Consider the following 27764-nt stretch of genomic DNA (forward strand, 5'->3'; position numbering starts at 1 on the left):
ACTATTCTGTAGGAAAAATGCACTTGCTATGTAGCTACTTTGAAACTAAGATTTTAAAACGTAAATATTTACATCTAATTGACTGTAACGTTTTGCTGTCATTTGTAGTGTGTGCAAATGGCCAGTCTTTCTCTTGGTTCTACTGCAGCATTAACACATATCTCTTAGCCATCCTTGAGCATTAATAGGCCTTTGAATGACTCTTTCTGATCATCCTTTTCCTTCTCAGGCTGAAGAAACCTGAGTAAAAGCTAACTGGCTGATTATAATGCAGACATAACAAACTAGTGTAAAGAGATAATAAGATGAAGTTAATTCGTACATTAGTGGGCAGAACTAGAAAAGAGAATGTGCCCCTTTTCCATAAATCAGTGAACTGAGAGAAGTCCTCTTCATGACTGGATTCAATTGACAAACACTGTTTCTAACTATTTGGTTCATCTTCCTTTCATGGGTAGGAAAAATGCTTCCAGTGCTCTCCAAAGTGATGAGAAATATAAAATAACTAAATGAAAACAGATTATCTGCATAAGCTGTAAGATGAAGGGTTCTTTTTTTTTTCTTTTTCCAAATCATTTTCTAGCCAGGCTAGTTGGGGAAGCAAAGAAAGGCAGCAACACTAAGTTGATTTCTCAGTATGTAGTATATTAAATAGGTGAAGTTAAATTCAGTCCTGCAAAAGTTGCCAATCATTGCAAAGATAGTGGAAACGGGTAGAGTACCTTCACCCTTTGTTTCCTGAAAGGATTGTTTATTCTGAAATGATGTTCTCTGCCATTGCGCCACTTCTGAGATAAAGCCTAAAGCAATCCTTGCTCGTTTTCAGTTGCACCTCTTTACAGTTCCACTCATATTGGACATATTAGATGGGCTTGATGAGAGTTCAGTACATCAGAAGGACTTTCAGTTGTCTACTTTTGCACCAAGAAGTATGCTTTCCTGTTTAAGCATGCTTTTTATTTTTACTCTTTTACATTCAGCCTCCTCTATTGAGTTCCCTGGGAATCTAAGGAAAGATCAGTCTTCTGAAAATGCCATTACTTGTCATTAGTTTGGCTTAACAAGTCCCTTAAGTGAGAATGTCCTGAACTGAGTATCCTTCTGCTTATCTTGGATTGTTTCCTGAAATCTGTCAGGAATTAATATCCTTTTCCTGTTTCCTCAGCCATCATTAAAGCATAGCTGCTATTATATGGTCTGCATTGCATTGTAAAAGTGGAGGCTTTTAGCTATCATCACAGGTCTTCCTACATAAGCTGCCTAAGTCATTCTTTTTCTATTCTAGATCCCAATTTTGTTCGAACATTTCTTACCACATACAGATCTTTTTGTAAGCCTCAGGAATTACTCAGTCTCCTGATAGAAAGGTGAGTGAATCTTTCTGAAATACTGCCTTATAACTTTTTTTCCTTCTTGAGATTTTTTAAAGTGCTTATTCTTCAAAATGAGGTTATTATTTCCCCAACTTAATGTGACATATAGCTTCAGAATGAATTATTTCTCCCCAAGTAAATCAAAGATCATTTGAGCAAAGTTTATGATTTATTTTAAGCTCACCTCCATTGCAGATTAATTTCATAAAAAATGAAGCGGGATAAATCAACAATCCCATACACAGTGTCTACAGTATGAATCAGAATTGGCAAGACTGCAGGCAGTAGCACAATATAACACAAATTATATTGTCCAATTAGTACATTATGCTAATTCATGGGGTGTTTGTTTTTTAACAAAAATGGACTTGATACACTTGAATTTCTCCATATGTTTTGAATAAATCATTAGCATTCTTGATATATCCTATTTGTATATAGGGTTTAATAGGTAAAATAATAAATAATTTTAATAATAAAATATACATTTGTATCACACTTATTTGCAAATGTAAACACTTATTTTTGCAATTAAAATGCCATTTGCAAGAGCCATGGTAACACAGTGGTTAGAATGCAGTACTGCAGGCTACTTCTGCTAACTGTTGGCTGCCTGCAGTTTGGCAGTTCAAATCTCACCAGGCTCAAGGTTGACTCAGCTTTCTATTCTTCCGAGGTGGGTAAAACAAAGACCCAGATTGTTGGGGGCGACAATCTGACTCTGTAAACTGCTTAGAGAGGACTGTAAAATAGTATATAAGTCTAAATGATATTGCTATTGCTATTCCTTTGCTAAGGAGATACCTATGTTTCCCCGAAAATAAGACCAGGTCTTATATTAATTTTTGATCCAAAAGATGCATTAGGGCTTATTTTCCAGTTAGGGCTTATTTTGGAAAAATGGGGTACTAAAATGCAGCCGTCTTATGATCTTAGCTGGGGCTTATTTTTGGGATAGGGCTTATATTACGAGCATCCAGAAAAATCACGCTAGGGCTTATTTTCTGGTTGGATCTTGTTTTCAGGGAAACAGGGTACTAAGGATTATTGCATCTGCACTTCACAATTATAATTCAATTGGGTTGTCGTTTTGTTTCCTGACTCCCTGTGACTTTCTGAGTGATGAAAAAAATGGTTCTCTGTCTTGATTGTTGCAATTAGTGCTTTTCATCTTACTAAATATATATATATATGTTACACTTAATCATTTAAGTTTCTCTTCATCATCCCATATTAGATTTGAAATTCCAGAACCTGAACCCACAGAAGCAGATCGTATAGCTATGGAGAATGGAGATCAACCTCTTAGTGCAGAATTAAAAAGATTTAGAAAAGAATATATACAACCTGTACAGCTACGGTAAGTATTGACTATTCTGGGCAGCTCAAGGGATCTTTAGTTGGCAATGAAAATCATATAATAATTCAGGAGCTGGCAGGATTTTTTATGTGCAAAAAAACTAACTCAATAACATAAGAGTTCATAAAAGCTTTTGTCAAGGCTTTTGTCAAGGTTTTTTTTTTAAGTGGAGAATGATTTGAGGGCCAGCTTGCGTCCTAAATGGATAAAATCATTTCTAGAAAATAACTTCTAAAAACCATACCCATAATGCCTGAAATGGAGGGCCCTTTTGTACATCTATATTAAACATGTAAAATTGCATCTTAATTGTTTCTCACTTTTAAAATATTGGTTAGGGTCCAAAGGATTACTGATGTGTCCATTCATGCACCAGAGATTTTCTTTTCAGAATTTCTTTCCTAGACAAGCCTTTTTTGTCTTTTTTGCTCTTTTCTTAATTCAAATATTGAACAACAGTATAGGTAATCCCTGAGTTAAGGCATTTCCTTAGCAAATGTTCAAAGTTACTTAATAAATGGCCCCTAGTGTTTGCGAACAAGACCAAAAACTACTAATCTTGCAGCACCACAGCAGTTGTTCACCTTTACGAACAACCACAGAGGCTCTGCAACATTCATCCTGCACGTTGCAAATTGAAATGGAGCTTCTGAGGGGTGGATGCCCCATTCGGGCGTCCAGAGGCCTTATCCAGCATGTTTCCAGTTGAAATGAAGCTTCTGAAGGCAGATATTACCTACAATCGTAGAGTCCACTGATGAGTTTTTTAAGTTCATATTTAGCTTCATATTTAACAGAGACCAAACATCTATATTGATTAGAAGACAAATGACACAATGTATAAAGAGATAATAATTCAGTTTCCACTCTAGGAATTCAATTTACTCAGTAATCTTACAAGATTTGTATATAATAATTCAGTCTAGAAAAAAATACATTGCCAGCATCACTTACAAAACAGTAGTTCTGGAGAATCTTGTTGGACAACATAAATACAAAAGTGCTGGAACTTGATCGCTCATTCTGACAATATTAAAAATTTATATTTCCAATCAATATTTTTTCACAGATTATAAATTCTCATGATAGTACGTTCCATGATTTTTCAGAGTAACCTAGCTATCAAATATTTGATTTTGTGGTTCTAAAGAAAATCTTTTCATGAAAGTCCCAAAATTGAATCTTCTTAGTTATAGTTGCATTTCATTTCATTAGAAAATATAGGCTCCATTACAATCTCTTGAAACAGAATTTTTCTGCTTTTCTGTCTACCTTTTTTGTGCAACCTTAGTGTTAGCTAGTGATCAGCTTATTGCACAAACTTGCCTTTTAGTCCAAGTGTTAGAACTTGAATGGGAGATCACTTATGCCGGAAGGATCACTCTTCTCATCCTTTTCAAAGAATGTCCAGTCAGGCTCAGAGTTAAATAAGAGTGCTTCTAAATCTCTGCTCCCACTATCTATGAGTGCTTAGTAGGGCTACAATGTGTGTAAGTACTCAAATTGCAGCCCTACTAATTGTTATTTAAAATATATTCAGTAAATATTGATCTCAAATATCTAATCATTTATGTTGCAGAGTATTAAATGTATGTCGACACTGGGTGGAACATCATTTCTATGATTTTGAGAGAGATGTAGATCTTTTGCAACGATTGGAAGAATTCATTGGCACAGTCAGAGGTAATTGATGACCACAAATATCTAGTACAAAGATGGCGAACCTTTTTGGCACTCAGTGCCCAAACCTGAATGCGTGTGCATGTGCTAACTGGAGCGCTGGAAACCCAAAGACCCAACTGGCTGTGCACATGCCAGCCAGCTGGTCTTTGGTTTCCGGCACACATGTGGCGTGCCAGCTAGCTGGTGTTCGCGCATGCCGGAGCACTGGAAACCTGAAGACCAGCTGGCCCGCCCACACATGCCTGTTTTTGGCTGGTTTGGGGGGCATTTTTGAGGCGTTTTCTGGCGCTCCAGTGCCTGTGAAGACCAGCATGCCAGAAACCACAAGAGCAACTGATGACAGTGCGCATGCCCACAGAGAGAGCTCTGCGAGCCACCTCTGGCATACATACCATAGGTTCGCCATCATGGATCTAGTACTTACATTTTCATTGAGTGTAGTTTGCATACCTGTTCCTTATTGATCAAATGGATTCCATTTAATCTATGTGGGATAGTAACTATGTGCTAATCTTTGACTAGCCATGTTGTTTATTAAGTAAGAACTTCTGCTCTGAAGAAGCTAGCAAAATGTCAGCATGTATTCATTGTTTGACATAGCATTACATAGATATTATTATTCCAATATTCCACATTTATTTCTTATGGACCTTTTAATAAGCTATGCCTGGTGTGTTGATCATCCATTAAACAGTTTTATGTGAGAAAAAGTAACTTAAAATTATTTTAGATAATGGAGTCTTAACGCAGCCCAACCCCAGATAACCAGTCATAATTTTAAAACATAACCCTTCAGTGCTTCATAATTCAATATAAACATATATACTTAGAATAAACCAGGAAAACCCTCTAGAAATTGACTTGGGTTTGATTTATTGATTCACTGACTGACTGACTAGAGAGGAGGATTGTGTTTTTAAAAGGAAGCTCTCTGATCAAAACAATGAAGATCCAAGATTCATTATATTTTAATTTATGTAGGAACACGCCAGGAACATATCCATGTGCCAATCTTATGCTACTCTTTTCTTATTCTGATGCCAGTTTAACTAAAAGCTTGTTTATGAAAAGCCTGTTTGAAGGAAGCTATTAGTGCCCGATTTTACATTTCCCTTGCTGCTCCGTCTTAGCAACTTTCCATTCTAGAAAAGCATTATCAATTGCTTTCCTTTCTGCGAATAGTTATTACTTGACATATATACTTTTCTATGTGTCTGTGTTTAGATATACAAATGAAAAATATTATAGAGAAACAGTTACATTTATATATACAAAATAAAAACATCAAAATACAAGTATATGAAGGCAAAGCAAACAGCTTAAAATAATTTTTTTAATATCTTTCCAGTTTGGTTCAAAAAAGTGCTGCAGCTATAGTTGAGAAACAGGAGTTTCAATAGTAGAGTAGAATCACTTGCCTGACATGTAGACTATCACTGGTGTGAAATCCAACTTTTTAAAATTTCTATATATCTTCCCTGAGCTTGTCACCATTTCATCATTTACTGTATCAGTCATTTGAATTAGAAAGCTTAACTAACACCCTTTTTGCAACCACTTCAATAATTTTGAAAAATTATTTTTTAAAAATATTTTAAAAGAAACCCATGGGAAATCTAGAAAGCACAAGAAAAGAAAAATAGTGATGAAAAAAGGAAAGTTGACAAATCATACAATCACTCTTTTATGGAAACTCCGGTTTCCCAATATTAGCTGTAGCAGACCTTAGTACAAAGCTACTCTGCTCAATAGCCAATCCAAGTACCTGAGGTTGCCAGAAGACGTTACGCCCAACTAGGTAAACCAGGCAATGTTTGAGATGGCAAGAGCTGGAAAACACTCAACTTGGAGCAGGAAAATGTGAGCGGAGCTCACAGCCATGGAGGAGTGGAAGTGAATAGAAGATGTATCCTCCATTAACAGTTGATTTCAGGAACTGTTAATGGAGGAAAACCTGATGGCATGTATATGTCGTAATAAACACATATCTTAATCTCATATTATATTAGCCTTCCATGTCTTAAGCCTGAAACTGACAGTATAAAAAGCTTTCATTCTCTCATTATACTAACTAAATTGGAACTGCTGTGTGACACGGCATTTTTTTCTTGTTATGGAGATTTCTATTTTGTAATTTAATTAGGAGATTATTAAAATAAAATAGGATACCAACTTTTTTCTTTGTATGGCCAGTTCTTTCATGCTTCTGCATATATGTTTTCACATTTCAGAAAAGCAGGTTGGAAACACTTGCTACCTTTTTTAAACAAAAAACAATTGTAATTTGGGACACTTGCAATGCTGGGCTTGGTGAAATTCTTGCATTCTTTTACCAATGGGCCTGTGGGTAAGATAAGCACTTAATATTTTTAGAACTTGCTCCATTGTGCTGTTAACCAGTTTCTGTACTCATTCTCAGGTAAAGCTATGAAGAAATGGGTTGAGTCAATCACGAAGATAATTCATAGGAAAAAGCAAGCACAAGCCATTGGGCCAACTCACAATATTACTTTTGAAAGCTCACCACCCCCAATTGAATGGCATATTATCAAACAAGGACAAACTGAAACATTTGACCTGCTCACTTTGCATCCAATAGAAATTGCCCGACAGCTTACTCTACTTGAATCCGAACTTTACAGGTAGTGCCTTTTTTCCTTTGAGATGTATGATTCTTGGTTAAAATATCGACTTGTTAACTGTTTTTTTTAATGTCATGAGTCTATCTGCCATTTATTTTTACTAGCAGAATTATTAGTGTTACATTTTCTGAAGTAGACTTGCCTATTTTTAATGAACAGTTAATATCAGTAATTAAAATGAGAATTTCTCTTCATATGTTTGGAATTACCGTATTTTTCAGAGTATAAGACGCACCAAGATTTTGAAGAGGCAAAGTAAAAAAGAAAAACTTTTTGCACTCTGCAGACCTCGCAAAAATGGCCCCTTTTTCACAAAAATGCATGCATATCCTTTAGGAGGCTTATAGAGTGCTCCTTGGGACTGTAAGGGCAAAACTGAGCAAAAAATGGCCCATTTTTCACTCATTTCTGCCTCCCCATCCCTCAGGAGCACTCTGGAAGTCTCCTAAAGGCTATGCACGGCCATTTTGATGAAGGGGCGGGGTTTCGGGGGGCAAAAAATGCTGTATTCAGTATATAAGACGCACCCAGATTTTCAGCCTCTTTTTTGAGGGAAAAGGTTACGTCTTATACTCTGAAAAATATGGTATGTAATAAAATTAGAATTAGTTCTTTACGTGATATGATATAATATTGTTAGTAGCTACAGAGAAAGCTGACTATTAAAACCAAATGCCTTTCTTTCCATGAACAAGAAGCTGTTCAAAAGAAACGCAGATCAGTTCATTGATTAGTCTAATTCAAAATTATTGATTTAATTGGAAGTATTTTTGGTGTAAAGCCAGCTAATCTTGCCTCATTTTGATTCTATGTTTGGCAGGGCTGTGCAGCCGTCAGAGCTTGTTGGGAGTGTATGGACAAAGGAAGATAAAGAAATTAATTCTCCTAATCTGCTCAAAATGATAAGACATACAACTAATCTTACCTTATGGTTTGAAAAGTAAGATTAATTTGATTCATTGATCAGTATTGGTATTTGCATGGTTCCTATGATGTAACTTAGCAGAGACTGAATTCTAAGCAGGAAATAAAGGTAGTCCTCGACTTATAGTAGTTCATTTAGTGACCATTCAAAGTTACAACAGCACTGAAAAAAGTGACTTAATCACCATTTTTCATAATTAGGATTGTTGCAGGATCCCCATGGTCACATGATCAAAATTCAGATGCTTGGCCATTGACTCATGTTTATGATGATTGCAGTGTCATGGGGTCATATGATCACCTTTTGCATACTTATGACATGCAAAGTCATTGGGGAAACCAGATTCACTTAACAACTGTGTTACTAACGTAGGAGCTGCAGTGATTCACTTAACAACTGTGGCAAGATAGGTCATAAAAGGGGGCAAAATTATCTTAACTGTCTCGCTTAGCAACCAAAACTTTGGCTCAACTGTGGTCGTAAGTCGAGGATCATCTGTAATTATATTTTCTGTGTTCTATATTCAAACAGCAACAGATAATATTAGTTTATATATTGATACTAGTCCAGTTTTGTACTGATATAAGTCAGCTATTACTGCATTGAATATCATTACATTATTCAATTTCTTGCTTCAGATAGCAAACACATCACCTGTTCTCAATGAGTTTAGGTGCTTTCTTTTCAGTTGAGAAATGTATACAGATTGACCCAGAATAGAACCTTTTGAAACCAAGTACCTTCGATTACTCTGCACTACAAAAATGTACATTACATTTGCTGTGTATGATAGTTTTCTTTTAATTCGACAATAAATGGGATTCAAGTTGAATTAGGTGTTTGGAAAATACTAGGCCACACGTCCTTGGAAAAAAAAATCTGTAGTAATGCTTTCACATTATTGATAATCCAAAAAGAAATTTAAATATGTTTTCTGACTGTCTAGATGCATTGTAGAAACAGAAAATCTAGAAGAAAGAGTAATAGTAGTATGCCGGATAATTGAAATCTTGCAAGTTTTTCAAGAGCTAAACAATTTTAATGGCGTTCTCGAAGTCGTCAGTGCTATGAACTCTGCACCTATTTACAGACTGGATCACACTTTTGAAGTAAGTGAAATGCAGATCTAAAACTACTTGAACGCGAGGTAGCAGATATTTTCCATTAAAGAAATTTTGTTTAAATATATATTGGATTTGAACATTAGAAAAATCTTTTAAAGTCTTTTTTCTCTAGATAAGAAATTACCTCAAGCCTAGATTAAAACAAAAGAGTAACCCAAATGTTTATTTAATCCCAGGTATACAAACAAAAAGCCTCTACTTTGTATTTTATATCCAATCTTGGCTCTGCATCAAATCTTAGTGTTTTTGTCTGGATCATGGGTCTCTTCACGATCAAAAGTATTATTTAAATAAGGAAACAAGTAAAACAATATAGGCCAGTGATGGCAAACCTTTTAGACACCCAGTGCCCAAACTGCACATGCACATGCCCAAACTGAAAGGTGTGCACGCACACCTGAATACGCACATGCATGGATATGCACGAACATGTGCATGCACAGACATGCGCAGCAGAGACCCGAAGACCAGCTGGCCGGCAGGAGGCAGGGCATCCCAACACTGGCAACACGGCAAAAGGTAAGATCTTTTTCTTTCGTGAGCTTCTGTTTTGTCGTTTGCAGGGAAACAGAAGCTCACCAAAGAAACGCCATGGAGGTCTGACTTGGGCCGACAGTGTGTGTTCCAGCAGAGAGGGCTCTGCGTGCCACCTCTGGCACACATGCCAGAGGTTCGCCATCCCAGATATGGGCAGATCTTATTGCTACTTTAAACATACGTTTTTTTTTCTATATGGAAAGCATTGTGCAAAGGAAGGGGATGAATGATATAGATGGATTCACACATTTTGGCCAGCCTGGGTAGTCAACTATAGTGGTATAGTCAACAATATTTATATCCTCACCTTCCTTTATCTTCAGCAAATCCCAAGCCGGCAAAAGAAGATATTTGAAGAAGCACATGAACTAAGTGAAGATCATCATAAGAAATATTTGGCAAAACTCAGGTCCATTAATCCTCCATGTGTGCCTTTCTTTGGTAAGTAGGAACTATTAATGGATAAAGAATATGAATATGTATGTGGAAAAAGTTTTTTGTTTAAATGTCCTATCTGAATTTGCTATTAGAGTGACTGAATATCAAAAGCATATATTTGGATACATTTCAGTGAAAACAATTGGCGTGATTTTTCAAATATTTGCAAGTTTTAGTGTCAAACCAAATTGTTGTCTAAATTGTTTAAAAATATTTGTGTGATATCCCAAATATGCTTTTCAAAAGGCAACTGCACTTTCTTGGGTTTTTTTTTCTTTGAAAACATTTTACTTCTCATCCAAGAAGCTTCTGCAGTTCTTTTGAAAAGCATCTTTGGAATAACGATGTCCTGGATGATTGAGAATCTCCATAGACATATGTGTGATAACTATGCTATGTAATTGAACTGGAAATACTGTATTTTTCGGCGTATAAGATGCACCTTTCCCCCCCCTAAAAGAGGGTGAAAATTTAGGTGCGTCTTATACACTGAATTATACACCTCCCAGCAATTTACCTCCTTGCAGCAGACGGAGAAAATGGGCCTTGCGGAGGTGGCAATAGGCTATGGCAGCGATGGCAAACCATTTTTGGCTTGCGTGCCATAAGTGGGGGTAGCGCCAGGGGAGTTGTGTGGGGGTGTGCCGCACCCATAATGCAATGTACGACATTCCCCCCCCCCCAGTGCGCATGCGCACACTACAGGTGCTACCCCACCTCCATTTTTTACATGCTTTTTTCGCCCTCCCCAGGCTCCAGAGGCTTTATAGGAGCCTGGAGAGGGTGAAAACAGCTCCCCCCCCCCCCCCCGAAACCCTACGGAGGCTTCAGGGACCTTCAGGAGGCTTCACGGAAGTGACTTCCAGTTTGCTCGGAGGGTCGTTTTGAGCATTCCAAAGGCTTTAGGGACCTGCAGGAGGCTTCCCTGAAGCCTCCGGAGCAGTCAAAAGATTTTAAAGACTGCTTTATTATTGTTTTAGACAACTTAACAAAATGAAGAAGCTTTTTAAAATAGGCGCTTGATCTGAAAAGGCCCAATGCTATTATATCTTCTTTTAAATAGCACAGAATAACGTATACTTCTAGAAAGCCACATCAATTTTAACAACCTCTGTACAAGTATAGTCTGAAATGTAACACCACAAACAGTGTATATCTTCTGTACTGTTTGCTGCAAGGAGGCAAATTGCTGGGAGGCAGAGGCAGATTTTTTTCCCCTTGTTTTTCTCCCGAAAAGCTAGGTGTTTCTTATACTTCGGAGCATCTTATACTCCGAAAAATATGGTACTTTGAGGGTAGAGATGAAAGTATACCAGATTGTTCTATTTATTTTGCCCAGTATAATATATTTTACTCTGTATTTTGAAAGTATACCAGATTGTTCTATTTATTTTGCCCAGCATAATATATTTTACTCTGTATTTTGAAAAAGAATTGTTTAGCTGTAATTGTCACAGTGCCACATACCATAGATGTTTTTATATAAGTAGTTCTCAACTTACGACCACAATTGGGACAGAATTTCTGGTGTTAAGAAATGTCATTGTTAAGTGAATCACACCCAAAGGTGCTTTTTCAAGAGGCAACTGGACTTTCTGGTTTTTCTTTGAAGACATTTGAAAAAGCACCTTTGGGACAACCATGACCAGAATGACTGAGAATATCCATAGACATTTTACTACATTGTGCATTTTTGTATATTTGCTATTATAGGAATTTATTTAACAAACATTTTGAAAACAGAAGAAGGCAATCCTGAATTTCTAAGAAGACATGGAAGAGAGCTCATTAACTTTAGCAAACGGAGGAAAGTAGCTGAGATAACAGGAGAAATACAACAGTATCAAAACCAGCCATATTGCTTAAAGGTGGAACCTGACATCAGGGTAAATGGAAAGTTTTGGTGTTCTCTGAGCTTGGTCGTTTGATTGTGGAGTGAGGTGGTGGAGTATGGAGTGCTTTCTATTTACAGTTTGCCCTGTCACGTTGGTGGGGATATTATTTTCTCCCTGGTAGTTCATTGATTAGGACAAGGGTGTCAAACTCAAGGCACATGGGCCGGATTTGGCCCGCAGGGTACTTAGATCTGGCCCATGGAGCTGCCCTTAAAACAGAGAAGGACTGATCCATGTTGCTTCTGCCAGCAAAAACAGGCTTCCAAGCTCTGTTTTTGGCTGCCATAGCCTCCTGCAGCCCTCTGCCAGTAAAAACGGAGCTCGGGAGGGCCGCATGCAGCCTTCCCAAGCGCCGTTTTCACTGGCAGAGGGTTACAGGAGGCCATGGCAGCCTAAAACAGAACTGGGGATCCCATTTTCACTGGCAGAGCACTTGGGCTACTCCAGGCACCCCAACAGGAGTGATCTTGAGTTGGCCACACCCACCCTGGCCACGTCCTCCCCTCAAGGTCAAACACAACCCTGATGAGGCCCTCAATGAAATCAAGTTTGACACTCCTAGGTTAGGGTGTTGTTTCTACTTGTTTGTCTGAGTTGATAATTCCTTGATTAGGTTATAATTTACTGTGGAGTCCTTGATGCTCTGTGAACTTTCTTGCAGACATTTCAATACCAAACTAGCTATCATCATCAATGCTAGGCTAGTGACCTTGTTTGCTAAAGAAATACCTGCAGAAAATCCATGAAGCTCAGAGATCACCAATGACCTCACAGTTCAATCCTTAGTTACATGTATTCTCTTCTCTTGGTACCATTTATTGCTTGATTGTCTGGGGTTAATCTTTACTTATCTACTTATCATCATTGGCCTTGAAAGAAGTTTGACTTCAGGAACTATCTTACGGTTCCCAGTGAACTGCGAACTGAATTTTTACTTTGCATACCCAGATTAAGTAACCTCTGACTTATGTAACTTTAACTTTCTGGAAAGAGGCACAAGAAATGGTGACTATATGCATTTTCAATAAATAAATAAACATTCTGTGGATGAAAAAACTGAGATTTTTGCGTATGTGCAAAACAGCAACTGCTATATTTGCAAATACATACAAGCATGCATGAAAATTTACTTTCACAGAGATTGTTGGAGCAAAACTCTTCTGTAACTCAGGACTACCTCATCTTCCAACTATGAAAGGAACAAGATTTGCTTAAAATGATCCTCAAGCTTTCTCTTACACAATTTCTTTCAGAGTGTAAATCTTAGTGACACTAATCATAAATACAACATTTAAATGCAGTTGGCTGGAATTATGCAAAAAATGTGTTATCAACGCTACCTCAATGAAGTTGAATGCGGTACTGAATGAAGTACTTTTAAGAGAAGTCTTGGAACTTCTGTTTATTGTTTTTACTAGTAGTAATGGTCTAGGTAAACTGGGTGTAAGGTTTATAATTCTATAGATGATATAAAATTAGTTGAATCAGCTAATGCCCTAATTTGGATTTGTGCACTGAACAACGATTGGAAACAATAACCTAAGTGGCTCTTTTCTACTATAATTCTAAGGTATAATAGCCTGTTCCATCCAATTCATGGTCTGTTCTGTGAGCAGATCTGGCTTCTTGATAGCTGTTAATACAAATTAAATATCAGAAGAATTATTTCAGCTGGTTTTTCAACTGGTTCTTCAAGTCTGATTTGCATAAGCGTTGCTTTAGAAGCAGATAGAGGGAAATGCATTTCTAGGAATCCATCCAGTAGCAAAAAGCAAGATAGGCTTGTGCCCTGTTGTTAAAGTATTTGCACCCTTTGCCTTAAAATCACAATGTTACATTATATTAATCATCTTGAGTGTTTTGGTTTTAGAGATTTTTTGAAAATTTGAATCCGATGGGAAATAGCATGGAAAAAGAATTTGCAGATTCTCTTTACAACAAATCTCTAGAAATAGAGCCACGCAATATGAAACCACCTCCAAGATTTGTGAGTATTAACATTTATTATTTACTTTCTATAAATCACTTTTCCTTTTTTTAAGAACAGTTTTACAGTAAACCAAGAGTCAAGAAATATGTTACATATTAACATTTGGTAGAGTAGTAATAAAGATCTTAAAAACGATATTCCGATTCCATGACATAACTATACCTACAAAGATCAGAATAGTGTAAGCAGCGGTTTTCCCTATAGAGATAGTCCTTGAGTTGACAACCATAATGGAGTCCAAAATTTCTGTTGCTAAGTGAGAGTTTTAAGTGAATTTTGCCCCATTTTACTACTTTCCTTGCCACAGTTGTTAAGTGAATCTAGCTTCCCCATTGGAAGGTTGAAAAAGAGAATCATATGACCATGGGAATGCTGCACTGGTCATAAGTGTTAAAACCGGCCGTAAATCACTTTTCTTAGTACCGTTGTAACTTTGAACAGTCACTAAATGACTGTTGAATGTTGAGGACTACCTCTAGCATAGTTGGACTTTGTAAAAGCAGGATAGAAAGAATATTGACACTTTTGAACTTTGGAGTAGAGAAGATTCCTGAGCAGGGGTGAGAACCTATTCACTCCTACAATAGCTGGGCCTGCTCATCTGCCCCTGCTCTATCCTGTCCTTCATTTCCTGCTTTCTAGCTTATGTCAATAGTGCAGCACAGCTGATTTCCCCCACCCCCAGCTGTTTTACTTACTATTGCTGGCTTGGAAGGTAAGAAGCTCAGCTTCTAAATGCTCCATTGTGCGCATGCACACAAAACACACATCCACACAAAGCCCGTATTCACCAAACCAGTTGTTAAACTGGCAGCATCCCACCACTACCACTGAGAATATCACTGACAAGCAAAAGCCCAAAACAAATCCATCATAGAACCAAACCAGTAGTGGGTTGCAGGTGGTACGCCCCGGTACAGACATAACAGTGCCTGGCTGGAGCACCAGGTACCGTTCTGGTATGGTGCTCCGGAGGGCCCACCTGCCCGGCCCGAGCTCCTTACCTATATTTGAGCTCTTTGGCACTTCCACAGATGGAGCGCCCAGCACCTGTGTGATGCTCCACCGAGCAGCTAGAACGTCACGGAGGCATCGCAAGAGATAAGGATGCATGTGCGCGCTGTGCACGTTCATGTAGTGGACGCCGGGCCCTGTTGCAACTGTACCTGTTGCAACGGAATCCAGAATCCACCACTGAACCAATCAGTCCATAGTCTCACCTGAGGCACATGATAAAGCTAAAATTATCATATTTCATTGGGACACATTATGCAAAGACCTCACTTCCTTCAGAAGTTCATAATTCTAGCAATGACGTGATGAAAGAGAGATAGATGACCAGCAGCAAGGTGGATTAACTCAATGGTATGTCATTGGGAGATCAAAAAAACCAGGGACAGATCTAGCAATGTACACATAATCAATTACTTGTAGAACAACATAAATCCGATGCTTGGAAAAAGAACTGAGATGAAGATGAAAGTTAAAAAAAAAGGTTCAGATTAGCACTGTGTTCTTATAATATCTGTTTTGGATTCTTTCAGCCTAAAAAATACACCTATTCTCTCAAATCTCCGGGTATTCGTCCATCAAATCCAAGACCTGGAACCATGAGGCACCCAACACCTCTGCAACAAGAGCCCAGAAAAATTAGTTATAGTCGTGTCCCTGAGAGTGAATCGGAGAATGCAGCCTCTGCACCAAACTCTCCAAGAACACCACTCACCCCACCCTTGCCATCCTCCACTTCCAGCACTACAGATGTCTGCAGTGTGTTTGATTCTGATCCCTCTACACCTTTTCATTCAAGTAGGTGCAACTACAGGCAATCTCCCCTTTAATGCTTTTGGCCCCTTACATTTCTATTTGTGTTGTATCACGTAGCATAAGAATAAATGAGATAATATTTATACAGAATAGAATCTACTGGGACATTTGATTCAATTGAGGCCTTTATAATTTATCATAATTTAGAAAATAATAAGTGAGACGTAATGTTCAAGTAAACCAGTGCTATTTAACCAATGATGATGGATATAAAAAGTAACAAGGATAGCTGTTTCCTTCATATTTTATTTTCCAAAATGAATTTCCCAAGATGTATTGAGCAATAAAAGGAGAATATAAATCAGGTAACTTACTAATACCTGTTCTCATGAGGCCTTCTATTCAATTAATATCCCACGCTTGGATGTCAAGGTGGCGCAGTGGTTAAATGCAGCACTGCAGGCTACTGCTAGATCAGCAGTTCAGCGGTTCAAATCTCACCGGCTCAGGGTTGACTCAGCCTTCCATCCTTCCGAGGTGGGTAAAATGAGGACCCAGATTGTTGGGGGCAATATGCTGACTCTCTGTAAACCGCTTAGAGAGGCCTGAAAGGCCTATGAAGCGGTATATAAGTCTACTGCTATTGCTATTGCTATTGTCTCCTATAGTTTTTCTTCAAACTGAGCAAACTGCAAAGTTTACCAGCTTTATTTAGTTTAATTTAACTTAGATTTTAATGGTAGTTTTTATTGTGGTTGTGTGTTCGTTGAGTTTAATTTTGTGAGTCCCACATATATGAGATGGGTAGTTACACAAATCTAACAAATGAGTGGCCTTAAGAATGTGATTCTTATGAAGTAAACATGATGTCACAGAAATTCAATACTGAAATGAAAAGAGTTTTTATAAGCTATACCTCTGTTTAAAATAGGCCATTCAAAGTTTTCATATGTCCTCAGGGTCTGCCTCTGTATCCTCCATCAGTTTTCCCAAAAATTCAGAGGAAATTACTGTTCCTCCTCCTATTCCACCCCGAAGACGTCCAGAATCTGCCCCTGCTGAATCTTCTCCGTCAAAGGTAATTTTTCTCTATTTTCAACAGCAGAAATAATGGATTTTAGAAGTCAGCTAAAATTATTTTTAAAAGATATATGGTGATGTGACATACAAAAGTTCAGTGCACCCCAGTCAGAATTTTTGTTTTAGTGAATTCCTAAGTGACCAGAAGCTGACACAAACTCTGTATTTATTTTTTATTTATTTATTTATTTATAAAATTTCTTGGCCACCATCTTACCACAGGGTAACTCTGAGTAGTTTGTAGTCATAAAAATGTTTCCTTACATATACATTAAAACCTAAATAAATTTAAACCAAACATTAACATTTAAGGTTTAAAGGTTTATTTAGTTTGTATGCCACCCTACTCCCGAGAGACTCAGGGCGGCTAACAATCTGAAGGGGAAGGGGGGTAGGACCCATGAGGAGGGCTGTTGTGCTCCGCCGGCAGCCTGCAGAGCTGGCAGCAGAGTCAGAGAGTGAGGAGGCTGGGGAGGAACATGGGCCAGTCCTGGGGGTTGAGGAAAGCTCAGATGAAGGCTCTGCATCAGAGGCAGAGAGGGAGTGAGGTAGAAGAACAGCTGGAGCCTGTTCCTAGTGTGCGTGTGCGCATGCGCAGAGTTGCCAGAAGACAAGAACAACTAAGAAAGCAGGGTCGACTTGGGAGCAAAGCCACACCTTGAAGGTGATTGGCTCCTCCCATAGGAAACAAAAGAGGAATGAACAGGGAGTGGACTTTTGCAAGAAACAATCTGTTCACTCGGTTGGTTCAAGAGTGGAAAGTTTTGTGTGTGACTTTAAGAGACTCTGAGCCAAGTTTGCCTTGCCCTGCATTTGGAAACTGGCAGTTCTCCAAACGAGATAAGGTGCGTGGGGATAAACATTCCTATGAAAGACTGTTTACTAAGCCTTGCTAACTGTCAATGAAAGGAATTCACAGTCGTGTAAATACAAGAGGTTTTGCAGGGACCAAGACTTTGTTTCTTGCTTCCTAAGGAAGCCTGGGTCAGAATAAGGGTGGGGGGGGGGAGTAGGATCTTGTTACTCAATACACCACCTCCACTCTGCTGTTCTCCTATTCCGTTCTCCTCCCCAAGCACGATACAAAGGTAACTGTGCCGTTTGTTTGTTTGTTTATTGTGTTTACATATTGCCAGACTTCAAAAAGATTCTTGAGTTTGCATCATTAACAAACATAAAAACATAATGAAAATCTAAAACCTAAAAATCTAAAAACCAATAAAAGTACAAATTTACCATTATAAAATAAGTACAATAGTGACTACATGTGGGCTCTCCAAATCAGCGTTCTCTGTAATGGTTTTTAGAAGGGTAAGAATGATTATACATGACTTTCCAAACAGCAGATTAATTAAAGGTAGAATGGCAGTAGACTCAGGTAGATAGGATGAAAATCATATTTAGACTATGTTCAGGTATGATTCTTCATCAAACTATAATGAAAAATCAAATGGACTTTTGAATGAAAGGATAGAGGAAATGCTTATCAAATTTGTAGAAGATATAAACAGGTGGAATAACTAATATTCTAAAAATGTGAACAGAATTTAAAAAGAAGACTTCTAGAAAAAGGCTGAAATAACAGAAACATATGAATGCAGGTGTGTGTGTGTGTGTGTGTGTGTGTGTGTGTGTGTGTGTGTGGTATGAATGAATAATAGGGGATACCTAACTTGGTAGTTTGATGTGATTACTAAAGAGACAAATTTAGTTTTAAGTTTACATTTGTAAAAATAGATTGTTCTAAATATTAAGAAGTAATAGCCACTATATTGTGCATTTGTCACACATAGGGATGTGCAATACATTTTGAATTCAAAACATTTTGCTTAATATTTGTCACCTTAAGTACTTGGCTTAATAATGGGCAACTACAATTTATGAAAGAGTCCAACAAAGGCAACAAGAATGGTTAAAAGGATAGAAAATGATTAAGTCATACAAAAAAATATATAGATGAAATGAACTAGTAAGTTTTAGTCCTGGGAAGATGTGAGCATAATGGCCATAATAATAAAGGCCATAATGGCACTTTTCAAATTCCTAAAAAGTGTAACTCAGAAACTCAGCCTCATTTTCTGTTATTCTAAAGTACAAACTATAGAAAAATGAAATTAAGCTAAAGGCAGTTGGATTTGGATTTTGGATTCAGCTATCCTTGCATAAAAAGCCATTTCAGGATGGGCTTCCCAAAACTTCCCTTGCTTAAATCTACTCCCACCCCCACTCCCCGCAGCCATATTAATTCAATAAAAAGCAAAAACTGGGAGGGACAGACATGTGGCTCTTCTTCCTTCTACCCCAGTTAAATGTTAAAACTAAACCCTGCCTCTGCTGTCCAATCTTTATCCCTTTTAAAAACCTTACCTTGACTACAAGTTGAATAGTACAGGAACCAAGAGAGCAAAGAGAGAAAAATTTTTTTGCAGCTTTTTCCCTTGAGCTGGAGGGGGAAAAATCTCCAACATCTATGTGGACTAGAAACTACTGCTAGCCAGCTGGCCAGCTGAGTTCAGCCTTTTTTAAAGCCATTTTTCACCCTCCCCAGGCTCCAGAGGCTTTATAGGAGCCTGGGGAGAGCGAAAAGAGCTTCCCCCGCCCTCCGGAGGCTTCAGGAGCTTCCCTGAAGCCTCCGGAATGCAAAAAAAACAGCCCTATGGACAAACTGAAAGTTCGGGAACGGATTTCCTGTTTGCTCGTAGGGTCAGTTGGATTTGAAGGCATAAATGACTGCTTCTCATGCTATGATTCTTTGATTCGGTTAGAGACAAGGTGACTGCTGAAGAAAATGGAAGAAACAAATCATTATCTGAAAATCGAGCAGAATATCAAGAGTACAGGGATTCGTTGATTTAAAACAATATATTTCCATTTTCTGCATACTCCTAATTTTCATCATCAGGGTGTGGTATGTTTAAAATAAACATGGATATAACATAAGGATGTTATTTTAACCACAGAAAGAAAAAGAGAAATTGAACAATAAATTTGTTTCATCTACCTTTGGATGAAATATGTATCAAGATTTAATTTAGCTTTGGGTTAATAATGTAACACTGAGGTCCCTGAATCACTTTATAACAATCATTTTTTGTTTGTTTTAGATTTCTTCTGTACATCTGGATAGTCCACCAGCAATTCCCCCTCGGCAGCCGACAACAAAAATTTATTCACCAAGGTATTCGGTGCCCGACAGGACCTCTGTCTCAGATGTTCCTGAAAGCCCACCTGTATTACCACCACGAGAACCTGTGCGGACTCCTGATGTTTTCTCTAGTTCGCCTTTGCATCTCCAGCCACCGCCTTTAGGCAGGAAAAGTGAACTTGGCAACACTTTCTTTCCCAATAGCCCCTCTCCATTTACTCCCCCTCCTCCTCAGACCCCTTCTCCCCATGTTGCACGCAGGCATTTGCCATCACCTCCTTTGATACCCCAAGAAATGGACATCCATTCTGTCGCTGGGCCACCTGTTCCTCCAAGGCAAAGCACTTCTCAACATATCCCAAAGCTTCCGCCAAAAACTTACAAAAGGGAGCCCACCCATCCATCAATGCATCGCGACGGACCCCCTTTGCTGGAGAATGCCCACTCCACCTGAATTTTTCTTTGTGCTACAGCATGCTTTCTCCGGTGCTACGTCTATTGCTGGCAATAGATGCACCACGTCTTTTGGCAACAAGGAGCTGCGTGGTATTGCTCCTAACACTAATGACTCTACATTTGATATATATAATGTGGAAAATAATAAAACTTCATATCTGGCCCCTTTATTGTGAAAAAAAGTGCTGTTTGTTAATAAAGTATACAAGGCACTGTTCTAAACTCACTGGACATCTGAATGTACCAGAAATTAGGTTTGCAGATCTCTTTGGGCCAATAAGCATTTCCTGTGCTTTGTGTATTGTCCAGTGAAGGATGTGAAGCATAATCCTATAATCTGTCCACCATGACATAAATTCTTGGAGTAATAATATGCACTTTTTAAAAAAAAAATCTCAAACAGGGAATTTGTTAGCTTTTTTAATTTAATTGTATCATTCCCTGTTTTCAAATCATACTGGACCTTGAAGTTGATTTGTAGCATTGAACCAGGATACAGCTAAGGCATCACGTTATACTGCAGTCCTGTTTACAAACTGTTACAATAATTAGTAAATACATGGGTACCTAGGCTTCACCAAAGAGGTACTTTCCTTCTGTATAAATGTGTTGAGGCCAGTTCTAAAGAGAGATGCAGGAAGCAGAATGCCTAGTTTGTGCCACCTTTTAAGTCTCACATGAATAGCAAAAGCTGTCTGAGGGACTGTCTGCTCCCAGGATTTCCTGTCCTGTAAGATCATGCACAGTTGGTGTGCTTTAGGTTGCTTCAGTCAAAGAATGTCATCTTGGAAAGAGATTCCAAGATCTTTCAGGACCCAGGAAGTCTGCCTTATTTGTCACAGCATCTGCCCTCTTGGATGATAGTCCCCAGAGTTCTATGTAGCTCCCACCCTGATGATCTGGACGTTTTTTAAAACATGGCTGTTCTCCCAAGCCTGGGGGCAGGTTGTTTGTGGAAATCTGTGGTTACGTTATCTGTTTAAGGCAGTGTGCTTATCCAGACACGTGGGATCTTTTTACAGTTTTATTTTTTAATGTAAGCTGCCCTGAGCTTTGAAAGTGGGCAGGCTCTAAATTTCTTAAATACTTTGAAATGGCACTATTACCGTCATTTAAATCCATATCTACCTACATGGGTAAATATTGACTAGGTCTTCAATTAGGATTTACCAATGATCAACTTTCCATGTAGTGCTGCAGCCTCTTTGATTATGCCATGGAAATGCAAAAAAAAAATGATCCCCTGGCCATCTCTCCCACCCAATCCCTAGTTATCACCTTGTTTTAACTAGTGGTAGGTAGATGAATAATCAGTATCAACTTATGCCTTGTAGTTGCATAAATAAATCATATGTATATAGTGAATGTTGCATAAATATAATTGCAAATTGTTTTTAATTTAATTGAAATAAAGACACAGATATTTTGTCTGGCTGACATATATTAAATTATTGCATTGCTAAATATACATTTCAGTTTTTAGCCCTGAGGAGGTAAGACATGCTGTGGTACACACATCTCTGTTTCTAGATCATTGTTTTAGTTTACAAGGAAAATCCCAGAAGAAATCCCAAGATATTGAATAGCAAATCCAGGTGAGTTGGCATGATTGATTCATGCATATAATATTGTAATCTCTGCCTAACTTTTCAAAGTTTAAAGTTAGTATTTACTATGTCGGGAAATTTATGTGAATGCAGTATAATATCTGGTTTTGAATTAACCATAGACCTATGGACGTCTGACCTTCCTATGAACCTATGAGGTTCTGATCTTGATACTGTTATTGTAATATAGGCCATTTATTGAAGATTTCAATCTTCTTGTTACTTTAGGAGTTGTGAATGGTGCACTATATATGCTTAGATGAAATGTTTTCCACACTCCAGAGTACTTTTCATCTATCTAGAAAGCCATGCCATTGGAATAACGTTGAAAGTCTGTGTCATTGTGGGAGTCTACTCCTATAATAAATTTTCCCAGTTGCAGATTATGGTCATTGCATTTCAGGAAATAATTGAATTTATCTTAAAAGAATCCTTTTGAACTTTACGCTCAAAATATGATAATCAAAAGAGTATTCTGAGAAAAAAGGTGTAATATTAAGGCTATAAAAAGGGTTGAGTGGGAATGCAGTTGAAGATATTTCAGAAATAATTCCGATTCATAATGAAAAAATCATAAATTGGGCTCCAATTAAACTCATTTTTCTTTCATGTGTATAATGGCAACAGTGCTATCTCTTAAAAACTTTAAATATTGTATAATACTTACTCACTCCAACTTGAGCAAAGCAGTGGATAGCTGCACATTTTCCTGCTTCTGCCTGCCACACTGAAACACAATTTCCCTGATCAAGCAGTTTAACATTCAGGAAGAGATTACAGTTCACATTTGCTAATTTTAACATTTTTAAATAGTAATTTCATAAGCAAATCTAACTTTGTCTTAAATGAAAAGAGACACATACCCCCAGGAAAATTTTATTACAGCTGCCTTTACTTCTCTTTATAGCAGTCACCTGTTGAAATATTAAATGAATTGATTTAACAAGAGATGCTGTTGATATTGTGAGGGTTTTAGATTCTTTACCACAATGGCGGTAAATATTTATATTTCTGTACAAAGGTATTCAATATTTTAAAAATGCAAAATCTTAATCTAAACAGATTCCCTCAAACCCAATTGTATTGCTTAGTAGTATCACTGTAATGGTAAAATGTGCTCCATTTGCAGCACATTTACCTTTGTCCCCTCTTATTATCCCTTGTCAATATATATATATGTAGAATTGCAGTCGTGATGGTTTGATAGTGTAGAAGAGCTTTTTAAAAAATTGTTTGTGAGAGAGAGAGAGAAAGAATCTTTTCCATGAAATTGTTAAGGTGTTAGAAAATTAATATAAGCAAGTACTTGTTATCTAGTTCAAGAACAGGTATACTTTTCTGATCAGAGAAAGCTATTTCACCAAATGTACTGTCAGAAGGGAAATCTGAGACTTATGTACCATTACTATGATCAGTACAAAAAGGAAAGAAATCCTGCAAATCTAAGCAATCTATTGCAATGTTTCATCAAGCATGCTATAAATGTGTGTTATTTTTATGCATGGTAGTGTTTGCTTTTGTACACTTTTGCCATCTTTAAGTCAGGCTGCTTTTCCTGGAATTGGGTTTTTGATTGAAAACTTCATCTTTGTAATTCAGCAGCTTCTGTTCTGTAATACTTCACAACACCCAGTATCCACTGCAAACACACATGAATTCTGTAGCCTACTTTCCCCGCTAGTTCCTTGAAAATACCATCAAGAGAAGATAGAATTGATACCTGTGGGAATCTGCTAAAGGGGTTAGTGAGTTGGCTGTTCCTGTTACATTTAATATGGCTTGGGGAAGTAGCCTATCAATGTTCCCTCATAAATTAAACCACTCTAATGTTGAAAGAAATACATGCATGAAATCCTTCTTCTAAAATTTTAATTAGGGAAGATTTTTTCTGAAGTTTTATTTTTAATAACAAGGAAAGCTCAATTAACTGACTCCAGGGATCTTCTCTCAACACACTGTAAGACCTAGTTCAGATGCTGGCCTGTCATAAGAATTAACGCATACAATTGTCATAAATTGCTTTTCAAATGACTAATAATCACTCCCGTATTTTTTAAAATAAAGCAAATTGTAAGATCACTGCTGATTGTGATTCAAAATCAAAAACACAGGGTGCTTTTTAAAATAAGTTATGGGTATGGTTTCAAAGTTGAAGTCCATTCCTTTTGTCTTTGAATTCAAAATTAGTTTAGGAATTAGGTGCTGTAAAAGTAAACGATCTTTGTAATCTAGACAGCTGAAATGAAAAATGAATCTTGTGCCAGATGTATGCAACTTTCAGTAGCTGCCAAATGTGCCTTTTAAAAAGTTTTTTCTTTCTAAAAGTAGATTCTCTCATTGGACAGGATCTTATTTTTCAGGTTACATTTTTAATTTGGCCCATTCTTGTTCCCTATGTACAGGTTTGTTTTTGATTAATTCTGATAACTTAATATATTTGAAAATGTATTGCCTTTTTTAAATGCTGTGGATGCATTGCTAAATTGTTAAAAGACAATGGCAGGCCAATTCAGTTCTGTAAGGTTGAAATGCTAATAGCTAAACTGGTAGATTTTATGAGTCTGTGTGTACCTTTTCATGTTTATGGGTGCTTTGTACGCTATGTCTGCAATGGTATTCAGATTGCATTTAAACTAAATAGTGGCTGTTATTTTTTAGCACTCAAGAGATCTGTTCTTAAATAAAAAGGCCTTACATATTCCATAAGTGCTATATTTCTCTATATATGGTAATTTAGATTTGTCGAGCTACCATACAGGTGGTCCTTGACTTATGACCACAATTGAGCCCAAGATTTCTGTTGCTAAGTGAGACATTTGTTAAGTGAATTTTGCCCCATTTTCTTGCCACAGTTGTTAAGTTAATTACTGCAGTTGTAAAGTTAGTAACACAACTGTTAAGTGAATTTGACTTCCTCATTGACTTTGCTTGTCAGGAAGTCACAAAAGGTGATCACATGACCCTGGGACACTGCAACCGGTGTAAATATGTGTCATTTGCCAAACGTCTGAATTTTGATGACATGACCCCAGGGATGCTGCAAAGGTCATGTGAAAAAGGTCATAAGTCACTTATTTCACGGGCATTGTAACTTTAAATGGTCACTAAATGAACTGTTGTAAATCAAGGACTACCTGTATTTTTTCATTCAACTTATAGTGTTGTTTAATAAAGAGTATAATATTAGAATGGGTATAGAATGTTACAACTTATTAGTACATTCACACATCACAATTGGCTAAGGCAAAACCAATCACTGTGTTTTAGCATCATGTCAGAATGCATACGTTATATAGGTGAACTATATTAGGTGTCCCCAGGTTATGGCCCAATGGGCCTTGAGCCGTTCAGAACCGAGCCGTGGAAGGGGCGGATGAGCATATGCACATCCCTATTTGTGTGTGCAGCAGTCAAGCATCTGCACATATGCTCTATTTGTGTGAGTGGTGGGCACATGTGCCTGCCACTCAAGCAAATGCAGCTGCGCGCATGCACACTTGCCCATCACTTGTGCAGAATAATCCCCCCCCCCCAGTTCGTAAAGCCCAAAAGATTAGGGAACTCTGACCTATCTAATTCAGAATCTCTGAATTCTGTAATTGAATACAGCCTGTTGCCCCAGATCTAATACATAGTCCAAAGCTTCCATTTGTTCTTTCCTATTTGGTTTTAATTTGAAAAGAGCTTTTGTTGATGTCAAATCCCATTCAAACAGTGTAATTGGGCTATATGAAAATGTACTACATCAGGGATGTCAAACTCGTGGTGTCACATTTTTGTCACGTAATGTATCGTACCTTTTTTTCCCCTCACTAAAATGGGGGTAGGCATGGCCAGCGTGTGATGCATCCAGGCTGTGGGTCGTGAGTTTGACACCTCTGTGCTACATTTTAATTATATGAAAACCAAACATGTCAAGTTTGCAGAACTAAAGACCACTCACTACTCAATATCAAAATGCAATTAAATAATTCAAACAATCTGTTGTACTTCTGTTTGCTTTGCACTTACTATCACAATCCTGGTATTTAAATATTAAATATGTTGTCTCTAAGCAGCACATAAATTAAATAAATTAAGTACAATATTTTTCGGAGTAGAAGACACACCTAGGTTTTGAAGAGGCAATTTTTTTTAAAAAGTAGGTAGGTAGATAGAGGGATAGAGAGGGAGAGAAAGAGAGAGAAATACAGTAGGTAGGTGGGGGGGGGAGAGAGAGAGTAGTTAGGTAGGTAGGTAGGTAAACAGAGAGAGAGAAATAGAGAAAGAAATACAATAGGTAGGTAGTAGGGAGAGAGAGAGTGTAGATAGGTTCAGGTGAAACTCGAAAAATTAGAATATCGTGCAAAAGTTCATTTATTTCAGTAATGCAACTTAAAAGGTGAAATTAATATATGAGATAGACTCATTACATGCAAAGCAAGATAGTTCAAGCCGTGATTTGTCATAATTGAGATGATTATGGCTTACAGCTAATGAAAACTCCAAATCCACAATCTCAGAAAATTAGAATATTGTGAAAAGGTGCAATATTCTAGGCTCAAAGTGTCCCACTCGAATCAGCTAATTAAACCAAAGCACCTGCAAAAGTTTCCTGAGCCTTTAAATGGTCTCTCAGTCTGGTTCAGTAGGAATAACAATCACGGGAAAGATTGCTGACCTGACAGTTATGCAGAAAACCATCATTGACACCCTCCATAGGGAGGGAAAGCCTCAAAAGGTAATTGCAAAAGAAGTTGGATGTCCCCAAAGTGCTGTATCAAAGCACATTAATAGAAAGTTATGTGGAAGGGAAACGTGTGAAAGAAAAAGGTCCACAAGCAGCAGGGATGACCGCAGCCTGGAGAGGATTGTCAGGAAAAGGCCATTCAAAAGTGTTGGGGACTTTCACAAGGAGTGGACTGAGGCTGGAGTCAGTGCACCAAGAGCCCCCACACACAGACGGATCCTGGACATGGACTTCAAATGTCGTATTCCTCTTGTCAAGCCGCTCCTGAACAACAAACATCAGAAGCATCTTTCCTGGGCTAAAGAAAAACAGACCTGGTCTGTTGCTCAGTGATCCAAAGTCCTCTTTTCTAATGAGAACAACTTTTGCATCTCATTTGGAAACCAAGGACCCAGAGTATGGAGGAAGAATGGAGAGACACACACTGCAAGATGCTTGAAGTCCAGTGTGAAGTTTCCACAGTCTGTGTTGATTTGGGGAGCCATGTCATCTGCTGGTGTTGGAGATAGGTAGGTTGGTAGGTAGTGGGATAGAGAGAGAAAGATAGAGAAATAAAGTAGATAGGAGGAAAGAGAGAGTAGGTAGATAGGTATATAGGTAGACGGAGAGAGAGAGAGAAATACAGTAGGTAGGTAGGGAGAGAGAGTAGGTAGGTAGGGAGATGTTTCCACGTGTATTTATCCATGTGCTGGAGAAGGAAATCGCTGACAACCTGCAGCACCTAAAACTTTGTTTCTGCTGGCACAGCACTTGACCAATGTAATTCTCATCAACCACACTAACTAAACAGCTTTCCGAAGGGGGGAGGGGGTTGCACTCTGCAAGCCTCCCCCAAACAGCCCATTTTTTGAGAAAACGAGCCGTTGTTTTGTGAAAAAAATTGCACGCATAGCCTTATGGAGGCTTATAGAGTGCTACTGGGGGGGGGGCAAAAAATGGCCCGTTTTTCACGCATTTGTGCCCTCCCCAGCCCCCAGGAGATCTCTGAAAGCCTCCATAAGGGTATGCATGGC

At 38.0% G+C, this 27764-nt stretch overlaps 1 protein-coding gene across 1 annotated transcript in view; it reads left to right on the forward strand.

The window, feature by feature from the left end:
- The window catches only part of SOS1 (SOS Ras/Rac guanine nucleotide exchange factor 1), a 53801-nt gene extending 31952 nt beyond the window's left edge, over positions 1–21849 (forward strand). Inside the window, exons 11-22 of the mRNA XM_032215454.1 lie at positions 1286–1367; positions 2611–2733; positions 4313–4416; positions 6836–7058; positions 7879–7998; positions 8930–9092; positions 9968–10085; positions 11796–11968; positions 13848–13964; positions 15512–15776; positions 16694–16812; positions 19919–21849. Coding sequence (XP_032071345.1) covers positions 1286–1367; positions 2611–2733; positions 4313–4416; positions 6836–7058; positions 7879–7998; positions 8930–9092; positions 9968–10085; positions 11796–11968; positions 13848–13964; positions 15512–15776; positions 16694–16812; positions 19919–20413 — 2102 coding nt within the window. The 3' untranslated portion in view covers positions 20414–21849. The remainder of the gene's footprint in view (positions 1–1285; positions 1368–2610; positions 2734–4312; positions 4417–6835; positions 7059–7878; positions 7999–8929; positions 9093–9967; positions 10086–11795; positions 11969–13847; positions 13965–15511; positions 15777–16693; positions 16813–19918) is intronic.
- The last annotated feature ends 5915 nt before the right edge of the window (positions 21850–27764 follow it).

This window comes from Thamnophis elegans, chromosome 4, assembly GCF_009769535.1.
Source record: "Thamnophis elegans isolate rThaEle1 chromosome 4, rThaEle1.pri, whole genome shotgun sequence".
Lineage (NCBI taxonomy): Eukaryota > Metazoa > Chordata > Lepidosauria > Squamata > Colubridae > Thamnophis > Thamnophis elegans.